We start from the raw sequence: 25,644 nt of genomic DNA, 5'->3' as shown, positions 1-25,644 counted from the left end.
TCGGTGGGAGAGCAGCAGGAAAGAAACGCGGGGGACTTTCCGCAGGGCGGGTGCACACCCGGGATTGACTTGGTCAAAGCCTCTTCCTGGCTCCTGTGGGTATGAAGCCCCAAGGGGAGCGCACGGACGGCTTTCCCCGGTGCTACTCTAGGCCACGAGGGCTGTGGGTGATGCAACCACGGGGCCCCGCTTCTGGCGTGCTCAGCTTCTGGTGAGTAGCCGTCCCGTCTGCTCAGCGCCAGCCCTTCAGCGGCTGCCACAAGGGCATCGTGGCCGGAGAAATTCATTCGCAGGGAGACCTGGGGCCGTCGGACCCCCTCCCGCTGCCGGCCGTGACCCGGGTCTTGGCGCGGTTCTTTCTTGCCCGCAGATCCCCGGCTGTTTTCTGGAGGCTGCTGGAGATATTTGTTTGCTGCTGCGGCCGCTACGCTGAGCCGTCGGCCTGGCTTCCGCGGGGCTGGGAAGGCAGTGCAGCTGCGGGAGCCCCGGGCCCGCCCGTGCAGCTGCGAGCTGTCACCGAGCGCCGCTGTGCAAGTCGGAGCTGCCTCCAAAGCGGCGGCGGCGGCGGCAAGAGCAGCAAGCGTCGCGGATCTGTCCCATTGCGCTGCTCGCCCTTTGCCTAGAAGCGGAGACCTCGGGCCGCTCCTAACTCTCCTTTCTCCCTTCCAGAGCAAAGGGCGCCCCTCTTATGCTAGCTGGTGAGAAGCGGCCCCCAACCCGCGCTGTTCCTGGGCTAGGAGCCCCTTGAGCTGAGGGAGCAAATAAGGTTAAGTCAGCTGATCTGAGAAAGTGAAAACGAAAGAAGCCGCTCTTTCCTCGGCGAGACGCGGGGAGGATCTAGCGTGGTTTCTGCTCAGGGTTCGCACTCAGGACTTCTGGCTGGCGATCCGCGGCCTTTGCCAGCCTCTTGCTTCAGAATAAGAGAGTTGAAAGGGAACTTGAAGGTCTTTTGGTACCCCAGCAGGAGACCCCGGGCCATTCCAGACAAGTGGCTGTCCAGTCTCTTCTTCAAGGTCTCCAGTGATGGAGCACCCACAACCTCTGGTGGCAGGTTGTTCCGCTGGTTAATTGTTCTCACAAGAAGGAAACGTCTCCTTAATTCGAGGTTGGATCTCTCTCTAATGATCCTCCACCCATTACTTCCTGTCTTGCTGTCTGGTGTTTTGGAGAGTAGGTTGACCCCTCGGGTTCTGCCTGGTCCCTGCATTTCCTGCTCTTCTTTCCAAAGGCCACAAGGCCTCGCAGGAGCTGCCCTTTCTGCCCCCCCCTCCCCCAACTGCCTCCTTCCCATTCTGGGTCCCTGGGCTGGAAATGCCACCTGTGCAGGGAGGCTGAACCTTCCAGCAAAGCCTGGGACCTGGTGGAAGAACAAGAAGGCTGCCTCTTCTGCTTCGTGCAACACTGAAACTCCCCTGTGTGCCAGTTAAATCGTGCTCTCTCGCCCCCGTCACCCCCAATTCTTCCTGGCTGAGGACCTACGGAGAGCCACAGAAGCTGAGCTGTTGTGACATTGTGGAAGGGGACCTTTCTTCCACCCCCAGGGTCTTAAGGGAGATCCCCAACCACCCCTTGTGATGTCCCTAGTGAGGGGGGGGGCTGCACGTAGGACAGCTGCTGGCCCACTTGGCTGATCTCCAGGGCACGCCCACATGGCGGCTCTTCTGGATGGCTGCGGCGGTTGGAATCCGGCAGCCCAGACGGCTGCTTTGTGGCTGGCAGATCCATCGGTTTCAAACCCTGAGGCCCTTTCTTGGTGCCGATCCCAGGCGGCAAAAGGGGCTCCTCCGAGCGCCCCCTATCCCTCAGAGGACTTGGCCCTCTCCCCATGTGCCTGGTCCCTGAAAAGGACATCACCCCATGTAATTCCCCCAGTTTGCCCTTGGCTTTGCTCAGGATGATATGACATGAAAGTTGAGACCATGTTGCTTTCAGTCCGTCTCTGTCACTGATGGCTAATCTTTTCCCCATCACGTGCCAAAAGCAAGGGGAGCGCAGGGGGGGGGGTCGTGTGTAGGCGTGCCCATCCCTTGCATGCATGCACATGCGACCCCCGCCCTCCCCCCACTTTTTGTGCGCGGTGGACCTGTTTCTCACCCTCCCCAGCCTCCAGGGGCTTTCTAGGAGCCTGGGGAGGGGGGAAACTGTTCCCTCCCGAGGCCCTCGGGAAGCTTCCGGAGGGAGAAAAGTGTCCCAACACACAAACCAGAAGCTTGTTCCCGAATTGCCGGTTTGCACATTGGGTTGTTTTTCACCCTCTGGAGGCTTCAGGAAACCCTCCGGAGGGTGAAAAATGGCCGAAAATGAAGGCCAAAGTCAGCTCGCCAGCACACACACGTGTGCTGGAGCTGACAGGGCAACGCCTCGCGTGGCCTAACCAGTGGCTCCCTGTGCCACCTGCGGCACGCGTGCCATAGGTTCACCATCACGCATCTATGTGGTCACTCAGGGTGAAAAATACTTGGTGGCAGATAATTGCTCAAAATGTTTTTGCCTGTAATCGATCTGTATATTGTTCACCTCTGCACTGAGAACGGCCCCCACCACCAGCCACTCCCCTTAGCCCCACATGGAGGAACCCCTTTCTGCCTGTCCCAGGCGACAGCCTTTTCCTTTAGGTGCTCCAGACAGTGGGAGGGCAGGTGGGGGGCTGGCAGCCCAAGGAGCCCCCATCCATCGCTGAGGGAGCTGGGAGGCTGGTCCCCTCCTCAGGGGTCCTGGAATGGCAGGCTCAAGGATCAAAAGCATTGTGGGGGGGGGGACACCCACATTAAGGAGGATTGTTCTCCCAAACTCGGTTGAATTTCCAGCACTTGTCTTCATCCACAGCCTTGTTTCAACAGGAGTTTGCATTGCTTTTTAAACTTAGTGGTGGACCCTTTAAGTCACAGTTCGCCTTCTCCAAGGCGGGGCGCAAACAGATTGACCAGACAAGATGACCACTCACTGAGGGGAGAAGCCCCTCCCCACAAGGCCACGACAGCTGGCCAAGACCTGCACTGAGGATCCGCTGCTGCTGCTGCTGCTGCCGGATCCTGTGAAAAAGCAGCCTCTTTGCCGGCTGCTCGGAGTCAGGTCCGGCCTTCAGGGCGGAGGCTGCCAGTGCAGGTCCCTCGTGGCTGTGCTTGCCGGGGGACTCAGGCGATGCTTGGCCCACATAGTCAGCGCAGGGCAAGGCAGCCTTCAACCAGTTTTTCCCCCTGAGGGATGGCCAAGACACGGACCGAGATTCTTCCCTGCTTTCTGGGACGCCGCATCCTCTCTCTCTGACGGGCACTTTTTGCTCCCAATTCTTCTCTACCACAATTTCCACCCTCCGTTTGGAAGCTGCCCTGGAACCCCCGCCAGCCGTCCTCCTGCAGAGCTGCAAAGGGCTGAGGGCAGGGAAGAGCCTCGTCGCTCACCTGCTCTCTCTCTCCTAGCTCTGCTGTTCTCTTCTTGTTCTGCTCTCGGGGCCCCTGGAGGGCAGACATCGGCCCCTAGGCTGGGAACTGGGGGTCGGGAGGGGGGAGAACTGGGGTGGGGGAGGCTGTGCATCATAAAGGGGCAGAAGTGGGGATGGGGGGAGACTCTGCATCAGAAGGAGGTGAGTGGTCTTGCTGAGAGTCTCAAGGCGGATTGTCCAAGCATTGGCATATCTTTGCCACCACAGTTTGGCCAGTTTTTCTCTAAGCTTGCAAGATATTGGCAAAGTGTTTTCTTCCCTTCCTGACAAAAGATTTGGAAATGTTCACTTCCCTCTGTTTTTTCCCTGCAGGCAGCTGCCTGGCTGGAGGGCCCTGCTCCTGATTGGCCTGGTCTTTGCGTGCACAGTTCAGGTGAGTCCACCCAGCCCAAACCCAGAAATGCTCTCCAGAACTGGGTGACTCCCCTTCAGTCCACTCCCCCATTAGGCAGAGAGGCTTTGGGCCCACTCTGCTGACAGCACCCAGGAACTGGCCGCCTGCTCTCACGGCGGAGGAGGAGGAGGAGGAGGAGGAGGAGGAGGAGGAGGAGAGGTTTGGAGGCCACGGAGGGCAGAGCCTGTGCCAGAGGGTTGGAGAAAGGAGGTGTTGTTTCTGCCTTTAGAAAGGGAAAATAAGAGGACTGAGGTCATTGCAGGCCAATCAGCTTGACGGTCACACTTGACGGTCCAGGACGACAGATTTTATGCTGTAAGAAGGAAAGAATGTCTGGCTTGGCAGGAGCCAGCAGGGCTCTATCAAGAATAAGGCAGACCGTTTTTGACAGGATAACCCATTCAATTGGCCAGGGAACAGGGCGAACGTGGTGTCCTTTGACTTCAGCAGAACATGGGACGATAAATGATGATTATGGACCATCAAGTCATCACTGACTGTCAGTGGCCCCGTGGAGGAGGGCTTCTGTCCCTAGCCTGGTTCCTTGGGTGCCGCCATCACCACTGTGACCCCCCTTTTCTGCTGGCTGCCCCCCTCATCTTCCTTCCGCCTATCCCAGACGCTCCCTCAGGCAGCCGATATGATGCGTCTGAGTAGGAGAATTCGAGCATTGCCATTTGTCCCTCAAGTAAGAACTCCCAGATTATCCAAATCTCCTAAGAAATCCTGGTAGAGAAACTGACAAACTGTGATTTTTTGGGAAATGATAAATGACTGTTAAACGTAAAGGAATATAAAGTTGGTTTATTTGAATGAAGTTAATATATAGGTGTTATTTCTTGTCATTCTTAATGGACTTCCGTTGTTAGTAGGACTGAATGACGAAGCTTTAAGAATTGGTAGGTAAGAAATGAAGTGAGATATGGGAAGAAGAGATCTGTTGTGATAGGATAAGAGAAAGTGATCAGTTACCAGAATTGTCCTGATGAAGGGAGAGTTGCTTCTTTATGACTTCCCCTTTTATGTGTGTGTTTATTAAAAAAATCTCTGCACTTTTTTATTTTTTACACGTTTCACTTTGTGTTAGTTTTTTAAATCTATTTTTAATCTTTATTAATTTAAAACTGGAGTTGGAGCTCATCGTTGATTTAATTTAGTTATTTGTTTTCTTGGTTCTGTTCTTGAATTCTCTTTTGTAAAGTGAAGTTTTAAACACTAGCATTTTCTTAATCCTTATGAGCCTCCTTTTCAGCTTTGTATTTCCCCCCCGCCCCCAAGAAAATTTGGTCACTGTGCTGAGAAGCCCCATGCTCCCTCGTGGCTGCCAGAGGCCCGGGGGCAAGAAAATGCTTCAGAAAAGCGCCCACCAGTGCCAAGCAGCCAACCAAGTGCTGGCACAGCTGATGGGCTTGGTTGGCTACCCTGATCCAGCCTGGCACCCATCATGATCAGTTCATGACGAGACACAGAACCTCATGCCAATCAATGTGTTTGTTTGTTTCATAAACATGTGTGCCACCCAGTTCCCATTGACTCCCAAAGAGAAAGATAACAATGCCATTATAAAAACAAGGAACAAAAGTTGGCAAAGACTAGGCAACCAGATGCAGCAGAGGCACCTCACCTGCTGCCCACAATGGGTCAACTGCAGGCTCCACGAGGGGTTCCTCACGCCCAGCCATCGGGTGCCTTTTCCTTGGTCAGAGGGCAGAGGAGATGGTGAGGGCCCTTGGAGGGGGGGCACCTTCACCTCTCCGTTCAATCCGTGCTACGAAGCGACAATGGTAATCTGCCCCTGTGCTGGGCATCTGCAGCAGAGAAGGGGGAGGGAGGGGAGATACCACTCTACAACATGGTCGCCCACGAGCTGTTCTGGCAGCCATCCGTCAGCGGCACAAGGGCAGTCAAAGCGCTCCTTTGTGCCGCTGAGGACATCTCGGGGTGGGGGTGGGGAAGCGTCCAGTAGCTCTCCCAAAATGGAGGGGAGGGAGAGCGGGTCTGATTGTTCAGGAGCAGGCACGGCCCTTCATGGACCAGGTCATGCCTGCATGGAGGGGGCATGATCCAGTGGTGGGTTTCAAAGATTTTCAGAACCTCTTCTGTAGGTGTGGCCTGCTTTCCGGGTCCACTGGTGGAACCTCTTCTAACCGGTCCGGTAGATTTGACGAACCGGTTCTACCGAATAGGTGCGAACTGGTAGGAACCCACCTCTGGCATGATCCTTCCTTTCTCCCTGCCAGCTGGCAGGCAGAGCACAAGATGGAAAGGGGGAGGCCCCATCCAGAGCAGCAGTCTGTCCGTCCGTCCATTGAACCAAAGAGGACAGCTGGCTGCAAAATGTTGTCTTCACTGGGTGCTGATCAGGAGAGCAGAGGCAAAACAGGGATGGCCAAGATCCGTAGGAGCCACCCTTGAGGCAGGCACCTTGTAGGAAGCCTCAGGAACAGGAAATCTCACCACAAAGCGTTCCCAAAGAGGGTCTCTCGAGTCCATCTCATTGCCCCAGCAGCTTCAGAGAGGGCATCCCCTGCCATTGCCAGCAGAGGGAGGAGTTAGAGAAGGCCAGGCTGTCCATCCAGGGCTGGAGCCGGGGTGTGTGGTGGGGAAGGGAGGGAAGAAGCCTGATGACTCTCAGGAGGTTGCCCTGGCCTGCGAGAGACACCTCCTGTGAGTAGGGCCCCCTTCACTTCTCCCATGCAGTGACCGCGTGGCCACCTGGCCTCCTCAGGGCTGCCCTTTCTTGGCCCCTTCAATCTGGGGGAATTCCCTCTTGGGGGGGCTCTTTCCACCAACCCTTGGGGGTTCCCTTGACTCTTGCGGTACCCCGGCCAGGGACCAGCCTTCTCACAGCTTCCCTCTTCATTTGCACTATGCCTGCTCTGGCCCCACATCCCTCACTGGCCCACATGGCCAAGGACTAACTGGACACGTCCTAAGAGGTTGCCTCAGGATGACATAGAGGAGAAGACATGGTCTTGCTCCCAACTGAGAGTTGCTCAATAGGGGAATTCATGGCAAAATCAGAAATAACACACACACACACACACACACACACACACACTTTGGTGGCTGGGTTGGTGCATGTCTCTTCACTGGTGTCTTTGCCATCTTCTTTTAAGTAGGGGAGAAACAATGGCCCACTGGACCTTGAAGGGGAATCAGAGCCCCAGCACCAACAGCAAGCAGCCCATGGGACATGGACACACTGGGGCAGCTGGAGTGCTTGTTCCAGTACCTGCGGGGACGGCGTCTCCTTCCGGATCCGGAGGTGTATCAGGTGGGCACACGAGACCTGTTTAGACGTAGCTGCTCAGGGAAAAGACCCATCAGAATACATAATAACAAGTATAACAACCATAAGTGGGAGGGGTTGGAAGCGACCTTGGAGGTCTTCTAATTCTACCTCCTGCTCAAGCAGGAGACCCCATGGCTGTCCAGTCTCTTCTTAAAATCCTCCAGTGATGGAGCTCCTACAACTTCTGAAAACAAGCACAGTTCCTTCTCGTTAATTGTTCTCACTGTCGGGAAATTTCTCTTTAGTTCTAGGTTGATTCTCTCCTTGATTATTTTCATTATCTCTTGACCTGCCTTTACTCACTTTGGGAGAATAGGTTGATCCCCTCCTCTTTGTGGTATCCCCTCCTTAGATATTGGAAGACTGCTATCATGACACCCCTAGTTCTTTTCATTAAACTAGATATACCCAATTCCTGCAACTGCCTCCGATCCCCTAATCATCTTTGTGGCTCTTCTCCGCACTCTTTCTAAAATCCCAACATCTTTTTTGTATCATGGTGACCAAAGCTGACCAAAGTATTCCAAATGTGGTTTGACCAATGCAGTATACAGTACTACCGCTTCATGTGACCTTGCTACTCTCCCTCTGATGATGCTGTCTAGGAGTGCATTGGCTGCTTCGGTAGCTGGCGCACACTGCGGCCTTGTACTTAAGTGACTGCCCACTGGGGCTCCTAGATCCTTCTCACAGTTGCTACTACCCCTACCCCACCCCCCCATTCTATATCCGTGCATTTGGTTTTTCTTGCCCAATGTAATGCCTTGCATTTTTTCACCACTGGATTGCATTTTGTAGGATTGTAGGATAGGGCCGGGTGGTCAAAGGGGACTATTGATAATGGGAATTATCAAGAAAGAAACGGAACAAGCCCTACAAACGAAGGTCGTGAAAGCGAAGATACAAAAATCCACTGACAACCCAAACTGCTGACTTTGCAATAACAAAGTCGAAACTGTTTCACGTTCAATATGTGAATGCAGCAAAATTGCACAAACGGATTGCTAAACTAGACATGACCGAGTTTCTAAATTAATCTACTAGTCATTATGTAAAAAATATGCCCTACCTGTATCCAGAAAATCATGGGAACATAAAGTGGAAAAAGTTATCAAAAATGAGAAGGTGAAGATCTTGTGGCACTTTTGAATACAAACGGATCGTCATTTGGAGCCCAACACGCCAGATATCACGGTTGTCGAGGGCCGAGGTGTACAGTTTATTGATATCGCTGTTCCTGGAGACGCCAGAGTCGAAGAAAAAGAACTAGAAAAAATAATGAAATATGGCGACTTGGCCATCGAAACTACACGGCTGTGGATGAAGCATGTAACAGTGATGCCCATTGTCATTGGGGCCCTTGGCACCATGTCCAAGAATTTTACAAGATACATTCACAAATTGCAGCTTCCTGCAACAACACCAGCAGAACTGCAAAAACTGCGCTACTCGGAACAACTTAGATTTTAAGAAGGTCCTTGGTTGATACCTAGGACTCTGGCAGCAAACCGTATCAACCATTAGCACCAGTCACTGGTATTTGAAGTGCATTTTTGAATGTTCAGTTGGCTGAGTTTCATGTTTAATGAATAAAGTATATAATAATAATGACCCGGATTGTTGTTGGGGGCGATATGCTGACTCTGTAAACCGCTTAGAGAGGGCTGAAAGCCCTATGAAGCGGCATATAAGTCTAACTGCTATGGCTATTGCTAGTAATAATATTCTGTTGGTGTTTTCTGAGATGTTCTTGATAGATGGCAGTGTTATTCTTTTTAGGGCTTGTGTTGATTGCGTTGTGTTGGGTTGACCGGTCAGGCACATTTTGAGAAAGTTCTGCGGATGTCCATTTTGTTGGGATTTGCTGTCTAGATGTTCTGTCTTTCTGCTTTTCAAGGTTGCTGCAATGAGTTTGTCCCCATCGACATAAAGTTCTTGCACAGCTTCTCTTGTGGGAGGTTGGGTTGTTGCTTTGGTAGTGGAGCGCTTGGTTGGTGAGGGTGGCTTTTCTGTACGCGTCTGTTTCTAGTTTGCCATTGTGGTTTTTGCTGATGGCCAGGATGGCCAGGAAGGGTAGTGAGTTGTATTTTCTCTTTCTGATTGGTCTTTTTTATTATGGCGAAGGCGTCATCTACATATCTGATCAGTGTTTTGGATTGTATCTGTGAGAGTGCTGTGGCTTCTAGATGTCGCCTAATAACCTCCATTGTAAGTCCTGAAAGCAGTGATGCCAGAGGTGTACCTTTAATTTGTTGGTACGTTTGTGTATCAAATTTGAAACATGTGTTTAGGCAGAGGTTTGTGAGAGCCATAATCCTGGGTGTTTTGATCTTTGTGTAGTTAGTTAAGTCGGGTGTGCTGTGTGTGGAGCAATGTGCTCATAAGATTCTTTGGCTAATTCTGGATCTGTAGAAAGGGGCTCTGACACCTCATGAGACCCTGATTTTGTCCTCATCCACAGCCAGGTCTCTGATTGAGGTAGTGGGGAGTTGATGAGTGTTTACTTCTTCTTCTTCTTCTTACAATTATATTTTACGATGTTGTCGGTGGGGTCCCCAGGAATGATATGATTGGATGGAGAGGTACTTCAGGCTTGTGTCTTTTAGGGCCTCGCCAGAGACACGGGAGGAGGGATCCTTCTCATCCACCACTGTCCCCCTTTCATAATTTGACCTTCCTTAGTCAGGTCCCTGGAGGGTCTCTTGATCAGGTTGTCTAGTTTTTGTATTGTGTTAGTGTTTATTGGGATGAAAGTGTCTTCTAGTAGTTCTTTTGCTTTTTGTAAATATTGTGACTTGTCCAGAATAACTGTAGTCTGGCCTTTGTCTGCTGGTAGGAAGATGATGGCATGGTCCTTTTTTTAGCTCTCTTGCTATTCCCAAATATAAAAAATAGTGCTGTTCCTTCTCTCTTTTTATGTACTGAGTAGTACAGTGTGAGATTCAGACTGAAGGTTCCGTTCTCAATCGGCTGACGTCTAAAATACCAATCTATAGTGGGTTCATTTCATAGGATATAGAATAACAAGGTTGGAAGGGATCTCATGGGTCATCTAGTCCAACCCGCTGCTCAAGGCAGGAGAGTTTACACCGTTCCAATCAAATGGTCCTCCAGCCTATTTTTGAAACTCTCCAGTGATGAAGCACCCATAGAAGCAAGCTATTCCATGGATTATTTGTTCTAATTGTCAGAAGGTGACTTACTTGTAGGTTGTTGGATCCCTCTTTAAAAGGCTTCCACCCGTTGCTTCTTGGCCTGCTCTGTGCTGCTTTGAAGAATAATTCAACCCCCCCCCTTCTCTGTGGCAATTATTGTTCCCCCTCCCCCAGCCAACCTCCTCTTTGCTGGGCTAGATGCAACTAATTCCCTCCACCACTCATCACGTGATTTAGCTCCTCTAGTCTCCCCACCATGCTTTCTGAGGACCTTTTTTCTGTCATCGTGACCAGAATTGTAGGCAGCATTCCTGGCGGCCTCACTAACGCTGTGTAAAATGGTGGCTGTCACTCCCCGTGGTCTCAGTGATATACCCCTCTGTTGAGGCAGCCCAGGACTGCTTTGGCCTTTCTGACGGCTACAGCACACACACTGCAGGTTCACACCTGTGATCCTGGATCCCTCCCACAGTCACAGCTGTTGAGTCAGGTGCCGCCCCTCCACAGGCATTTGGATATATATCTCTGGACTGTCTCCCTTTCCCAGCGAAGGCAGCACGTTAGAAGCTTTGCCCCTGTTGAAGGCATTGGGGGCTCTGGTAGGGGAGTCGCTCTCGAACGAGGATTGTAGGGGTCGGGGGGGGGGGTGCAACTGCATCTAAACTCCAAGCCTGCTCACACCACTCCACTATCCCCCCCCATGGTACCCACTCGTCCACCTGCTCTCTGTAGTCCCTGCCCATGGCCCCCTCCTGCCCCCTGCACAGTACTTGCACAGCCACCCGAGGCCTGGAGCGCCCGCACGGCAGCAGCCCCTGCCTCTGCTCAGCAGCCCCTGCCTGCAGCACACCCGGCCCACCCAAAACTGCCCCCCACAGGCCTGCTTGCCTGGCACTCCCATCTTCCCTGCACAGTCCTGGGACCATGACAGTATCTGGAACCGGCAGGTTGGCTGTTGCTAAACGATGCCATTGCATGAGGCTGTGCCTTATAATTGCATCCGTAACGTTTCCCCTCATTTGCTCGTGAGACCTGTGGGTGCCTGTGACCTGCTAGCTTTGGAAATAACACAGTCGCCTCATTTCAATCTCCTGTGGTTGTTGGAGAAGCACGTCTCACAGCGCTGACTCTGTTCTCCCAATATTCTTAGGTAAAATTCCTCAGGTTAGATTGCTTTGGAGGCAGTCATGGAAGAAGGTGGTTGGGGAAAGGAGAATGGCTATTGGCTGTGGGAAGAGCCTCCGTGGACAGAGGACGTCTACCTCACAAAGGGCGGGAAGGCAGTGATAGTGGCCACAACAGGTGCCGCTCTGCTGACTGCTTCCCTTGTGGCTCTCCAGCCAGTGAGCGGGGCCACTCCAGCGGAGAACACTCAACCAGGGTTATAACCAGAAGCCAGCATGGGTTTCTCAAAAACAGATCATGCCAGACAAATCTTATTTCATTCTTTGACAAAATAGTGGACCAGCAAAATGCCGTGGACATAGTATATTTGGACTCCAGTAAGGCTTTTGACAAAGTAGACCATAAACTCCTTCTTGGTAAGTCAGAAAAATGGCATAGACAGCATCACCACCAGATGGATTTGTAACTGACTGAGAAACTATTCAATGAGTAGTCCTTAATGGTACTACATCTACATGGAGGGAAGTAATCAGCAGGATACCACAAGGTTGCGTCTTAGGCACAGTACTCTTCAACGTTTTCATGACTTACAGGAGGGAATAGAAGGGGAACTCATCAAATTTGCAGATGGCAAAGTTAAGAAAAGTTGAGATTTTACACTTAGGCAAGAAAAATCAAATGTCCAAGTACATTGGATAAAAACTGGCTCAATAGCAATAACTGCAAGAGGGATCTTGGACTCCAGCAATGTGCTACAGCTGCCAAAAAAGCCAATACAATCCTCGGCTGTGTTAACAGATGGATAGAAATAAAGCGTTAATACCAGAGGTGGGTTCCTACCAGTTCCCACCTATTCAATAGAACCGGTTCGTCAAATCTACCGAACCGGTTAGAAGAGGTTCCACCAGTGGACCCGGAAAGCAGGCCACACCTACAGAAGAGGTTCCAAAAAATTTTGAAACCCACCCCTGGTCCTTGGATATGATTATTCTACACTGTCATGCTCCTGTTTATAAAACTCAGTGCCTCTGTGAAAGGTAAGGATGACTACTGCGTTTGTGGTGCAATCAGAACATTGCGTGTGTTGAAGTTGTTTTAACGCAAACCAAAGATACCTTTTAAAAAACAAGTTTACATCATATTCTTATGCATGCCAGTGCTGAGTGTGAGGTAATTTAAGGTGGTTCTGACAAGTGTCGTCGGCATCTTCATATCCGGTCACATGGGCGGCAAGCCAGTCCCACAAAGGAGGCCACACCCACTGAGTAGGTTCAACAATTTTTGAAACCCACCACTGGTTAATACCATTTTATTATGTCTTTGTAATGTTGCATCCAGTTTTGATGACCACAATATCAAAAAGATGTGATTCTGGAAAGAGGGCAGAGAAAAACATTTAGGGGGCTCGAAGCTAAAATATATGAAGGTCACAGGAATTGGGTCTGTCTAATCTACTGAAAAGAAGGACTAGGGGGTGACATGATAGCAGTGTTCCAATATCTAAGGGGCTTTCATAGGAAAAAGGGGTTAAGCTACAGTATATTCTCCAAATCACCAGAAGGCAGGACAAGAAGCAATGGATGGAAAGTCATCAAAGGGAGAACCGACCTAGAACTAAGGGGAAACCTCCTGACGTTGAGAACAATTAACCAATGGAACAACTTGCCTTCGGAAGCTGTGAATGCTCTAACACTGGAGTTTTAAAGAAGAAGTTAGACAACAGTTTGTCTGAAAGGGTATAGGGCTTCCTGCCCAGGGAGGATGGGATCCTTCCAATTCTGTTCTGTTAATTTCATTCTCTTTCTCTTGAGCCACAGGCTCCCTGGAGAAGAACTTTGCCGAGCGGAGGCCAGGCAGTATCGCATCTGTGAGCAGAAAGTGAGTACCCTCCTCTCCCCTGCTAAGCCCGTCTTGATAGGGGCAGGTGGGCTTAACCATGAGCCTGGAAGCCTCTTGCAGGCATCGGTTGTTGGGTGGGGGTGGGGTGGGGAGAAGGAAAAAGGCACTTGGGGGTCCTGGATTGACCACAATCCTTGGATGCTCGAGGGAACCTTTGCTGGCATGGCCTGCAAGGAAATCCAACAGTCCCATGGTTCCTGCGTGGCTTTGTGGTCACCAGCAGTGTGGACATAACAAGTGTACACCCAAGTTATGAAGAGACAGACCAGCTGAATGCTGCCCAGACCCCCTCCTCATAAATGGGGAATCCTTCCAGATTATTATAGGCCTGGAATTCCCCCCTCCCTTTTTTATGGCTCTGTAATCCCTCAATTTGGGATAGACCTGGCAAGAAGGAATGAATGGAGCCGAGATTTACTGGTCAGATGCCCTTCCTGATGCCCACAGAGCTCTCAGCAGAGACTTTCTCTGTGCGAGAAACATCTGAGCCACCAAGAGCCAAGGTGGCGCAGTGGTTAAATGCAGCACTGCAGGCTACTGCTAGATCAGCAGGTCAGCGGTTCAAATCTCACCGGCTCAGGGTTGACTCAGCCTTCCATCCTTCTGAGGTGGGTAAAATGAGGACCCAGATTGTTGGGGGCAATATGCTGACTCTCTGTAAACCGCTTAGAGAGGCCTGAAAGGCCTATGAAGCGGTATATAAGTCTACTGCTATTGCTATATTGCTATCTGCCACTGCCTAGAATTGAACTTTTGAGTGGGAGGGAAGCGTCTTTACCACTAGGCCACTACGCCGCTCAGAATGGGTCCAGAATGCAGGGATCAATTTCTGCCCAAAGTTTCTGGTAGACACAAAGAGCACTGGGGCCTTGTGTGTTTGTGCTTACGTTCAAGATGCATAACGTCCAGCCTTGTATTCCAGGACTTTTGCTTAAAAACATGTCAGAGTTAGCAGAATAACAGAGCTGGGAGGGACCTTGGAGGTCTTCTAGTCCACCTCCCTGCCCAAGCAGGAAACCCTGTACCATTTCAGACAGGTGGCCGTCCAAGCCTCTTCTTAAAAGCCTCCGGGGATGGAACAACCGAAACCCCCTGGAGGAAAGCCGTTCCATCGAGAGGCTGCTCCCACTTAGTAATCTACGTATTTGATAGGCTGACGTGTGAAGCTTGTTGTTGATTTTATTGTTTAACAATCATTCATTTGCAGTAACAATGCTACTGAAAAAAATCATTGAATAAATCCTCACACTTATGACCATGGCAACGTCCCCACGATCAATGTGATCACAATTTGGGAGTTTGGCAGCTGGTGCCCATTTGCCACAGCCGTGTGGTCACATTCCCAAAGTCAAGAGGGAAGCCAGTGGCCTGATGTCTCGTTTAACTGTCGTGGGTGATTCCCTTAACGACCGTAGCAACAAAACAAAAAAAAAAGAAAACTGATAAGATCAGGTGTTTAATGACAGCACCATTTAAAGATGTTTTTTTTTCCAGTCCCTATTGGGGAGGTCAGAGGTCATGGACAATCTAGGGGCCCTGATGTTACTTATGAAGCTTATGCTTATGAAGTTTGTTACAGTTTTATTACTCTCTGATTCTGGATTAGAGTATTGGTCTTCTTGTTTGGTTGGCTCTTATGGGCTACCTTGTCTGGGGGGCGTGTCAGTGAGCGAGTGAGCGAGTGAGTGGAAGGAAGGAAGGAAGTCAACCTGGAAATGTCTTTTCTTCCCATCTTCCCATCGCAGCCGCGTTCTAACAGTGGCCGTTTCCCGTCTCCTCCCTCTCTCCAACAGGCCTGCCCAGCTGGCACTGTCCCCTTCAGGGCCATGCAGTGCGCTCTCTACAACAGTAAGCCCATCCTAGCGGGGCAGGCCCAGTACCAGTGGGTCCCCTTCCATGGAGGTGAGAGCATTGGTGAGGGCGGCCAGGCCCTCACGGCCACTAGGGGAGGTGGGGGGCTTGGCCGTGGGGTTCTTTCCAGCTTCACTTTGGGGAACCCAGTGCTGGGCCCGCCCGGATCATGAGGACCAGCTTTCTCCAGCTGCAGAGTCAAGGCGAGGGCCATCCTGAGGGGATGGAGCTTCATAGCTTGGAGACCTATGTCCTAAATAACTTCCTACCTTTATAAACATTGACTGGCAGGCAGGAATATTCCCCCTTTTTAAAGAAAATCACTGTCAGCACTCCTCCATTGAACAATTAGGAAAGAAAACCACGAGACTCCATTGATAGAAATCAAGTGTACTTTTACTAATTATAAATGATCAGAAGCGTAGCAAAGCGAAGACTGATTATTTAGGCGCGAAAGCAAATGATATATAGAATAACCCATTCCCCACCCCTTGGCATCCCAGTTACAGTCCAATCATAATTCTCCCAAGTGTCAGGTGCGAGATAACTTCGAAAGGCATCACCCAGGTGGAATGTCGGTGCCGTTGGCCTTGGCGGGAAACCTCCTCTGCATGCGCAGTAAGACGGGCAGCAGAAACTCCAGAATCTTCCTCCAGCACAATTAGTAATCCCCTCCCAAATACCATGCCCCCCCTCCCCGTTTCAATGGCAGCCGAAGCAGCAGCAAAGCAGAGGCTGACAAATACCTTTAGTCTCATCATTGAGACTAAAAGGTGTTACCCATCCACCGAAAGACATGTCCTTGGGTCCCCATGAAGAGCGTGATTGGGGACTTTCCTCAGAGTGGAAACCCTGGGACGAGGCAGATTGACAGCCAGAGAATAGAGCAGGAGGAGTTAAGCTTTCTGCTCTTGCAAATGGCCACCGAGCTTCCCCATCGTGGGTTTTGTGGCTTATCTGTGTGGCTTTTGACATTGGACATCCAGGTCACTTGCTAAACAGCTCAGGATAAGGTATCTGCTAGAGTGGCTTTTCCTGTAAGATCCTAGTCAAGTGACATCGTCAGTTGATGGAGCCCCAGAGCCTTGTGACCCTGGGAAAGGCTGGGTGCACCCCCTGCCCTTTCCACGCTCAGACCTTGGGAGGCCCCTTTCCAGAAACTGCATTCTGGGAAGCAGAAAAGGCCGTGGGAGGGGCGGGATTCAGCCCGTGTCGCCTGCCTTTTGCTTGATCCTGGGCTCTGATCGCAAACCGGATGTAGGACTCAATTGACTGGGACAAGCGTGGAGAGTTAGAGTGATGTCCAATAACAGACCGGCTTAGCGGGGTTGCAAACCCCACCAAAGCTGTGTGGTGAGAATGGGTCCAAGTACGTGCGAGAGCGTTAATGGTGCCAAGACAGAGCTGAAGTCCCAAAGCAGCCCCAGAGGTCAGGGCTCTGCCGGGAACTCTAGATCTGTGTGTGTTGCATGCTTCACATACACACACAGCCCTACAATTGCCTGGGTGGGAAATTGCTGAAAGGGGAGAAAGTGCTTTAAAACATTTCTTTCCACCCGAGGGGAAAGTGAGCCTGAACCCCCTGCCTGTGGCTGTCTAGGGCTGGAGGCTGTCCAGGGGAGAACGCACGATCTGGTCAACCCCCTGAAGCAAAGGCAGCGAGAGGGTCTGAAAAGGGTCTGGTCCAGCACTGTGTGACCTTTAGGCCACCCCCCCCCACCTTAATCAAATGGATGGGGCGTGTTTTTTTTGTGTGCCACTGCCCGGCTCTCATGCCCCCTCTGCCTCCTTTACCCTCCCCCAGCTGCCAACCTCTGTGACCTTAACTGCCTGGCGATGGGGCACAATTTTTACTACAGCTTTGGCCGAGTCCTGGATGGGACCCCCTGCAGCCCAGCATCTCCAGAACTCTGCATCAGCGGCCGCTGCGTGGTGAGTCAGCCGGCATGTGCCTGTGAGGGGGAGGGGTGGGTGCGATGGAGGCACCAGGGAATTTCTCAGGAAGGAGGGAGACAAGCCCAGAGCTGGATGGGGGCAGAGGAAGAGATTTAGGAGACCCCTCCCCAGAAACTCCCAGGGCATATCTGTTTAGGTGGGGGCAGTAAAGGTTATTCCAGCAAGATTGTTTTGGTGTGAGTAAATAAAGAACTTTGGCCGGATTGTTTGATCCTGGGCTGGGCCCGGCCCTCCCCGCTTTTGGTCTGTGGAAGGGCAGGTAGCCGGGTTCCTCCCATCCTCCAGCATTGGGTTGTCCTCAGCCCTCATTCCTCAAGTACGGCAAGACAAAAACTCAGCAGCCTCATTGTTGACCCGGGGACTAAAGGAAAGTCTCGCAGGGGTCCTCATTTTCCAGAGGAGCAAAGCCGGGGAGGAAGAGCGGCCCATCAGCAGAAGCAGCACTTGCCCTTGGGTGGGGAGGGCGGAGGGGAGAAACACTTCATCTGGGGAGGGTCTCCCTGCCATATCCCAAGGGCCCCCTGAGCGGCAGCTCCAGCGGGGAACGGGGAGGCAGGGCAGCCTTGCAGTGGACTTTCTGAACCCCCCCCCCATAACAAGGGGGGCTCTTCCAGGCACCTCTAATTGCCCCCTCCCCTTTGTCCTATCCCTCAGAGAGCCGGCTGCGATGGGGTCCTGGGCTCCGAGGCATGGGCCGATGCCTGTGGTGTCTGTGGGGGCAGGAACGAGTCCTGCGTCTTCATCCAGGAAGCCATCCGGGCGGCGGTTCCCGCCTCTGGTGATTGAATGCGCTGACGTGGGTGAAGCTTTGGCTTTTGGCGTTCGTCAACACAACCCCTTGCCTCTCCCCCTCCCCACCCCTCCCTTCTTCCCCTGCTGCTGCTCTGCTGGCTGTCCGGGGTTGTCCTGAATGCGGGTTTTGCCCATCTGACGCACAGGGTGACGCCTGGTGCCCTCTAGGATCACCACCTCCAGGCTCATGGGCGGAGCGCCTGGTACTCTCCTCCTAATAAGCTGAAGCCCTTTGCGATGGGCAGCGGGGCTCCCCGCAGTTTTGCAGATCCTTCCTGCCCATGGAGGGGCACTGAACACTCCTGGATAGAGTCACACCAGAGTCTAAAAGGTTCTTGGCACGCAAGAGTAACACAAAAATACTCCTAAGTAACAGGCAGATGGCCCCGGGGGCCCCTGGAGGCCAAAAGCAAGACGTAAAAGACGGTTAAGGTGGGAGAGGCGCCTTGTGAAATTCGTCGAAAGGACAAGTGTCTGGGATCTGTCTGAATGGAACGTATCCAGACACACCCACCCCAAAGGCATCGCACCTTTCTAAGGACCACACACGCACCACTGTGCAAACGACAGAGTTGCGGATGTCAGGCCCACGTTCTATCGCACCTGTGTTGTCAATGTGCCCTCCAGTCCCATCCCACCCCCTGCACACGCCACATCCAATCTCACAGGCTGGAGCTGACAAGCGCATACCGGGAAATACAATCTGTACCCAACTGGGAGGGTGTGCGGCTGAAACAGAGGCTCCCGGTTGGCGGTGCAGCGGCGCTTCTGACAAGGGGAGAACCGAGGGCGCATTTTGCAAGCTGAAGGATGGGGGGGGGTGTCCTTGCTTCCTTTGGTGAAGGACGTGGGGGAGGGAGGGGGGAGGAAGTGTAGGAAACGTTGACACAACATTTTTCAGGCAGGAGAACTGCATGTCGACACAGCTGGCAAAGGATTGGCCCTAAATCTAAGAGCAGGTTTGATGAGGGGATTCAGGCTGGACTCTGGAGAGCGGATGCCAGAGCAAGCTTCCTTCGTGGCCCTGAAAGGGGGAATGGGAGAGAAAGGAAAGAGGGTGAAGGAAGAGACAGGGCCAGCCTTTGGTTAATCTTCCAGCAGAAAGAGACAGAAAATGGGCCCTTCCTCGGAGCTGCATTGCATGGGAACTCCTCCAGTCCTTGAATTGGCATGGAGACCCTGGCATGGCCCGGTGGGGGGGGGGGTTCCTCAAAAAAGTCAGGCATTTTCCTGTCCCCCTTCCTGGCATGTGTGAGGACGGGTCTTAGAAGTGGCTGGAGTGACATAACTGGAAGTTAAGACCGGGGGAGGGGAGGGTGCCGCCAGGAGAACCTGGAAGGAAACTAGAAGCCGGGGGGGGGGGGAACTTAGGAAGGAGAGCGGCGGGTGATGAAACAAGGGGGGATCAAGGAGGACACAGGGCTGAACCAGGGACCAAGTCATGGGGGAAAGGAGCAGCATGAAAAGCTCACGGGGACTGGGCTGAGAGAGAGCAAAGGCCACCCGTGACGGGCAGGAAGAGAGGGACCGTCTTCTGAGGGCAAGGACGGATGGCCGGTAAGAAGCTGGAAGGCTGAGAAGCTCAGAGAAGGCGGAGGGAGGGAGGGAGGGAGGGAGGGAGGGAGGGAGGGAGGGAGGGAGGGGGAGGGAGGGAGCTGCTTGGCCATCCAGAAACAACGGAGCCAAAGCCTCTGGGGGGTCCAAGCGCCTTCAAGGGCTGCTGCTTTGCTCCCTCAGTGCAGAGGTCGGGAGGGGCCCAGGAGCGGCCATGGAGGCCCCCATCCTCGGAAGCCGGGTGGGAGCAGCGGCAAAGGCCAGGGTGGCCCTTTCTCCAGCAGCCCTGGGAAGCCACCCAGGGGTCCCTCCCGCTTCCCTTGGGCCCCCACTCCTCGGATATCTCCCTCGCCCCCGCCTATCTCTGACCGGCTTCCCTCTGACTCTCCCGAACAGATCCCTCTGGGTACAGGAACGTGACCCAGATCCCGGCTGGAGCCAGAGAGATCAGGGTGATGGACAACAGCCGCAACTATCTCGGTAGGTCCGCCCTGCCCTTCCCCCCTGGCTGCAGCTCAGGTCAGCCCCAGCGCTTCGGGCCTCTCTTGCCAGAGCCATGGCGGGGGTGGGGATCCCAGCGGGCAGCCTTGGAGGCAGAGTGCCAGCCGGAGGTTAAGGATGGGCAGGGAGGGAGGGAGGGGCAATGGGCATCCGATCCTGCTAGGCCCTTGTTTTGCCCAGTTCCGTGATGGGGATGCAGAGCCTGAAGCCCCTGGGTGCCACCCCCCCACCCTCCACGATAAGGCTCAGCATGCTAATCAAAGAGGCCACAGCCATGGACTCAGTGGCCTCAGGTGAGGACCGCGTGAATTCCCTTGCCACCCCAGAGGGGCTCCTCACTCTTCGCCTGGGAGTGAGTGCAGGGGGGCTTCTGGCTCAGAAGGCTCCAAAGGAGAGGAAATGGCCCAAAGCAGAAAAGGAGAGACGGGGGAGCAAAATGCCCCCTCCGGACGCAGCAGTGCCCGCCTGTGGGTACCTCACTCCCAGAGAAGGGCAGCACGCGCTGCCTCCCTCTCCTGACCAGATCTCGGGAAGCCTTTCCCTCGTCAGAGGACACCGCGGCTGGAGGTGCCGCCCCCCCCCTACCCCCCCAGGCTCCCTGAAAAAACATAGCAAGGGTTGGAAGCGACCTCCAAGGTCATCTAGAGCAGCCCCCTCCTTCAGCAGGAGACCCTGGACCACTTCGGGTGAAGGATTGTCCAAAGCAGAGAGGAGGGGCCTCTTCTGTCGCAGCCTTTTACAACCCCCCCCCCATTGGTGAGCCAAAGCCGCTCGGAGACCCTCCCCACATCTAGGAGTTGAGCACGCTTCTGTCCTCCCCTTAGCCTTCTGCAATAGCAATAGCAATCGCAGTTAGACTTATATACCGCTTCATAGGCCTTTCAGGCCTCTCTAAGCGGTTTACAGAGAGTCAGCATATTGCCCCCAACAACAATCTGGGTCCTCATTTTACCCACCTCGGAAGGATGGAAGGCTGAGTCAACCCTGAGCCGGTGAGATTTGAACCGCTGAACTGCTGATCTAGCAGTAGCCTGCAGTGCTGCATTTAACCACTGCGCCACCTCGGCTCTCATTCTGCCCCATGCTGGACATGCGGACGTGGCCATGGCCGTTTCCAAAAGGGCCTTGGCTCCCATTCTGACCCAAAGAGCCAGTAGGGATCAGGCTGAGCCACACAGGGCAGCCGCCACGGGGCTGCAGCCTCCACATGGACAGGGTCTGTGTGGTGTGCCAGTCCAACCCTTGGCACAGCAGCCCAGATGGCTGCTTCTCAAAGCAACCGAGACGTCCCAACTAAAGCCCTCCCCCTCCCCACCTGCCTGGCTCTGCCACTTTCTCTCTCCGGAGCCCTCCACCCACCCACCCACCCACCCCCAACCGACCCTTTCCTGGCCTCTCTCCCTCTGCAGCCCTGATGGACGCAAGCCAGCATTATGTCCTCAATGGGGAGTGGGCCGTGGATCAGCCAGGCGCATTCAAGGCAGCAGGCACCCAGTGGCATTACACTCGCACGGTTAATGGGCACGAGACCCTTGAGGCAGCCGGACCCACAAGCCAGGATCTGTTTGTCATGGTGAGGAGGGGCCTCCTAGCAAAAAAGGAAACAGCGGGAAAACCGCTGTTTTTAGCCCCTTCAAAGAAGGCCACCTCTGGGAGGGGAAGTAGGGTAGAGGGGGATGATGGAGGGAAGATGGAAAGTTGGAGGGGGGGAGCGAAAGAAAGGGTGTATGGGGGGGTCGAAGAGGTACATTGGGTTTCTATTTTGGGGGGTATTGTTGACAAGAGGAATGGCTGTGTTTATTGTTTAATGTTTAATGTTATATGGCCCCGGTTATGCACAGTATATATGTGACTGTACGAAATGAAAATGGAAATGGAAAATAAAAACACATTTACAAAAAAGAAGGCCACCTCTGGGACAGACCGATGATCCCGTGGGCCTCACCCTAGAGACGTGGGGAAAGCACACAGAACATCTTTCTTTGGTTTCTGCTGGTTCTCTAAGCTGGCACGCAAGGAGGAAAACGGCATGGGCCCCGGAGCAGTTTTGCAAGGGTGGGTAGCTGGAGGGGGGGGGTTGCAACTATGCCTGGGCCTCTGCTAACACCCCCCACCCCTGGATCTTTGCCAGGTCCTTTTTCAGGAGGAGAATCTCAGCATAGATTACCAGTACTGGGGGCCAAGGAAGCAGGCCGTCCGCCGTGCACAGGGGGAGGAGGCCCATGCTCTGCGCCAGCCCCAGGCCAGGGAGGTAGAGGCCCAGCACACACAAGAGCCTGCAGACTTTCCTGAAGCCACAGCAGCGATGCGCCATTTCACCAAGGCCCAGGAGATGGCCAAGGAGGCACCGCGGAAGGTCACCCCAGCACCCCTGAGGACTCCTACAGCGCCAGGTAGCTCAGGGGCAGGAGGGAGCCCCCCAATCATCCAGCCTGTCCATTCCTCTTCCTCTGACAGATGTAGGAAGAAAAGTGATGTACAAGACAGATTTCTAGGTGGAACAGCTGGCCCCAGACCACAGCTGTGGCCCCCAAAGGCCCACAGACATTCAGTAGCATCCTCTAGCCCAGCGATGCCACCCCAACTTCCCAAATGCTACTTTCCTCTTTGTTAATGCAGCTCAGAAGCAGCCGAACAGGTCGTCCCCTGGGCTGCTCCTGGGAGAGGGCTCAGGCCTTTCTTTGGGGGGGGGGCTGGTTGGGCTGGGCCCATGTGCTCTTCCTTAGAAAGGGACGCTCATGAGTGGGCAGGCAGATAGCCCTGTGAACCCTTAGCTAGCAAGCTCAGACTCTGAAAGTGTGGGAAGGGGGCCTTGAGGTCATCCACTCCCACCCTGCTCCGCCTCTCCAGTTTTTCTCCAACAGTTGAGCTGGCCTCCCATTTAACTTTTGAAATTGATTTCACATTTCCTTGCCAGTAACACCCTGGAAGTCAGAGACTCCACTCTGGATTCATTCTCTTTCAATCCTGGATTTGCACAGAGTTCACTGACTTGCAATTAATTTCTGTGGCCTGAAAGAATCAAGAAACATCATATTCCATTTCATCCATCAGTGGGAATCCTTTGTTCTTTAAAATTTAAGATAGTCAGCACCTTTAGGTAAAAAAAAAAAAGGGAAGGGTCTAGCAGGAGCTTCTCTGCTCTCTTCCAGACACTTGAGGGCCATGTGAGGGTCTCCTTTCCTTTCCCGCTGGGAACCACTTCCAGATCACTGAGACTTCAGATCGGCAGCATTGGGGAGTGGGCTCTTTCCTCACAGAGCTTAAGGGTGAAAGTCCCCCTTCATCCAGAAGTCCCCAAACTTGGCAACTTTAAGACGTGATGACTTAAACTTCCAGAATTCTCCAGCTCTGCAGCCTGGAGAACTCTGGGAGTTAAAGTCCACAAGTCTTAAAGTTGCCAAGTTTGGGGACCCCCGACCCAGACCAATCCCCTGCCCAGTGTAGGAAGGTTCTTCTACAGCCCCCAAGAGGTGCCTCTTCGGCCTCTGTTTAAAGGAAGAGATGCCCTCCACCCCGCTTCCCGAGGCAGCTGGTCCCACTGGGGAATGGTTCTACTATTAGAAAATTCTTCTTCTTCCTCTCCAGGGAGAACCTGCCTACACTGTGTGCACAATTATTAGGCAAGCTGTATTTTGGAGGATTAATCTTATCTATGAATAACTACAGTCCTCTCCGTCAATCAAAACCTCAATATTTTTAAGAAAGTAAAAGTGAGGATATGGCTTTCTTAGAATATCTATGTGTGCGCAATTATTGGGCAACCATTAGTGTACAGAATTATTATGCAACTAAATGAAAACCTTCCCATCTCACTCTTTTATTTTCATCTGTTAAAGTGAGAATAATAAACAACTCGGACTTTACAAATAAGCATTTCTGACAGTCAGAAAACGATCCGTGTAGCCACCCTTCTTTTCAGTGACAGTCAGAAGGCTCCCATCCATGGAGTCAGCCTCTGGAGGCGTTGGAGATGGGCTGGTTGTGCAGCAGCAGCCACCACAGCCCTCCCAGACGCAGTTCGGAGAGGTGTGTCTTGCTTTCCTTCACTGCAAAGAAGGTCCTCAATGGGAACCTCTAGGTCAGGTGAGGAAGGGGGGCCATGTCACTATTCTTCCACCTGTAAGGCCCTTTACTGGCTATAGCCACGCAGCGGAGGAGCACTTCGGTCCATGCCATGGAGCGTAGAAATCCTGGGCTGCCTAATAATTATGTACACTTTGGTATAGGCTGCTTGAGCTCCTTGGGCCATTTATACCCTCCCTCATTACACAAACCACCCAATCTGCTTATATCTTCTAAGCATTCAAGTGTTGTGGGCAGCTTGGAGGGGGGAAATATGCATACAAAGGATGACATGGTCAAAATACTCACTTGCCTATAATAACTGTGCACACGGTGTATAACTGGCACCCCAAAGGCCTCTCGGGGGTCTATTTCTCCCCCACAAGGAACAGGCAGCCCAACAGCCCCTTCCCCTTCCCCAAAGTAGGGGGGTTGGAGCTGCTCACTGTTGCTTCCAGTCTGGGAGTTGATTTTGCCCATTGCATTTTCAGGAGCTCCTCAGTAAAACAGGAGGACAGTGAACAGGTGAAATTCCACCAGGCTCTCACAGCTGTGACATCTGCAGTCAAGAAATCACTGAGATTCTGTAGTGGAACTGCCCCCCCCCCCAAAGCTGGCATCATCAAAAAAGTCCGAGGGGATGGGTGGGCCCCAGGCCGTTGGGAAAGCACCCTGCTCCCCCACCCCCACCGGTTGCCCTTAATCCGGGAGGAGGAGGAGGAGGCCCAAACCTCTCCTGGTCAGCAGCAGCAGCAGCAGCAGCAGCAGCAGCGGCTCAGGCTAACCCTAACCGTCTCTCTCGCTTTCCTGGCATTGCAGGACCCTGCGGGAAGTGCGAGCCGCCGAGAGGGAAGTCGCAACGCCTCCACCACTACTGCAACAGCGACTTCGGTAGGTAGTCTTCCCCCTTGGCGGGCTGGGCTGACGGAGAAATCGGCTGCGCTGGGCCGAGCTCCTGCTGCGCCCCGCACAGAACTCGGGTCTCCCACGCCTCCGCCTTCCTTCCGTCCGTCCGTCCATCTTAGGCTCCATTCAGGCTGCACAGAAATCGGCATGGATGGCCTGGGAAGACGTCCGCGCTCATAGCGGCTCTTCGGCTGTGCCTCGTTGGCGCACTGGAGGAGCCGCAGGCAGGCGGCCTCGGACTGCGGCGGTGGCGTGCAAAACAGGAGCGCGCCAAGTCCGCATCCCGGGGCAGCCGGCTTCCGCGCCAGGAAGGTTTCCTCCATCGTCCCTTGCGGACAAGGGGGGTGCGAGGGGCGACGGCTGCTGCTCTAACTGGCTGACCGGCGGGCGGGCTTCTTCACGGCAGTCTTCCGCGCACGGATCCTCTCGAAGCGCTACGTGGGCTCCGAGACACGCTATGACCTGCAGGTGCTGCAGACGTACCGCAACCGCTTCCCGCTGCGCTCGCGTGAGTACCTCTGGGTGCCCAACACCTGTGACTGCCCCCACCTGCTGGAGCGGCACGAGTACCTGCTCATGGCGCGGAACCACGTCAACTTCGAGCAGACCCTCAACCGTCTCCTGTTGCAGCGCGGCGGCTATGCCCGGCCCTGGTCGCCCCGCGAAGACTTGCTGCTTCGCGACGCCGCCCCGCGTTGCCGGCCCGGCC

At 53.4% G+C, this 25,644-nt stretch overlaps 1 protein-coding gene across 1 annotated transcript; it reads left to right on the top strand.

The window, feature by feature from the left end:
- Positions 1-25,644, top strand: ADAMTSL5 (ADAMTS like 5; the record flags this gene model as incomplete). The annotated part of the gene is given in 12 exon segments (XM_087703430.1): positions 1-211; positions 3,755-3,815; positions 6,959-7,113; positions 13,229-13,289; positions 15,104-15,212; positions 16,966-17,093; positions 17,772-17,895; positions 19,860-19,943; positions 21,374-21,537; positions 22,096-22,357; positions 24,849-24,920; positions 25,342-25,644. Coding segments are annotated over 12 exon segments (1,633 nt in total), but the record flags the coding sequence as incomplete, so codon positions are not given.

Source organism: Thamnophis sirtalis, unplaced genomic scaffold (assembly GCF_051295495.1).
Source record: "Thamnophis sirtalis isolate CommonGarterSnake01/CBP01778 unplaced genomic scaffold, rThaSir2_p1.2 scaffold_1, whole genome shotgun sequence".
NCBI lineage: Eukaryota > Metazoa > Chordata > Lepidosauria > Squamata > Natricidae > Thamnophis > Thamnophis sirtalis.
This window is presented reverse-complemented; position numbering and strand designations above follow the sequence as displayed.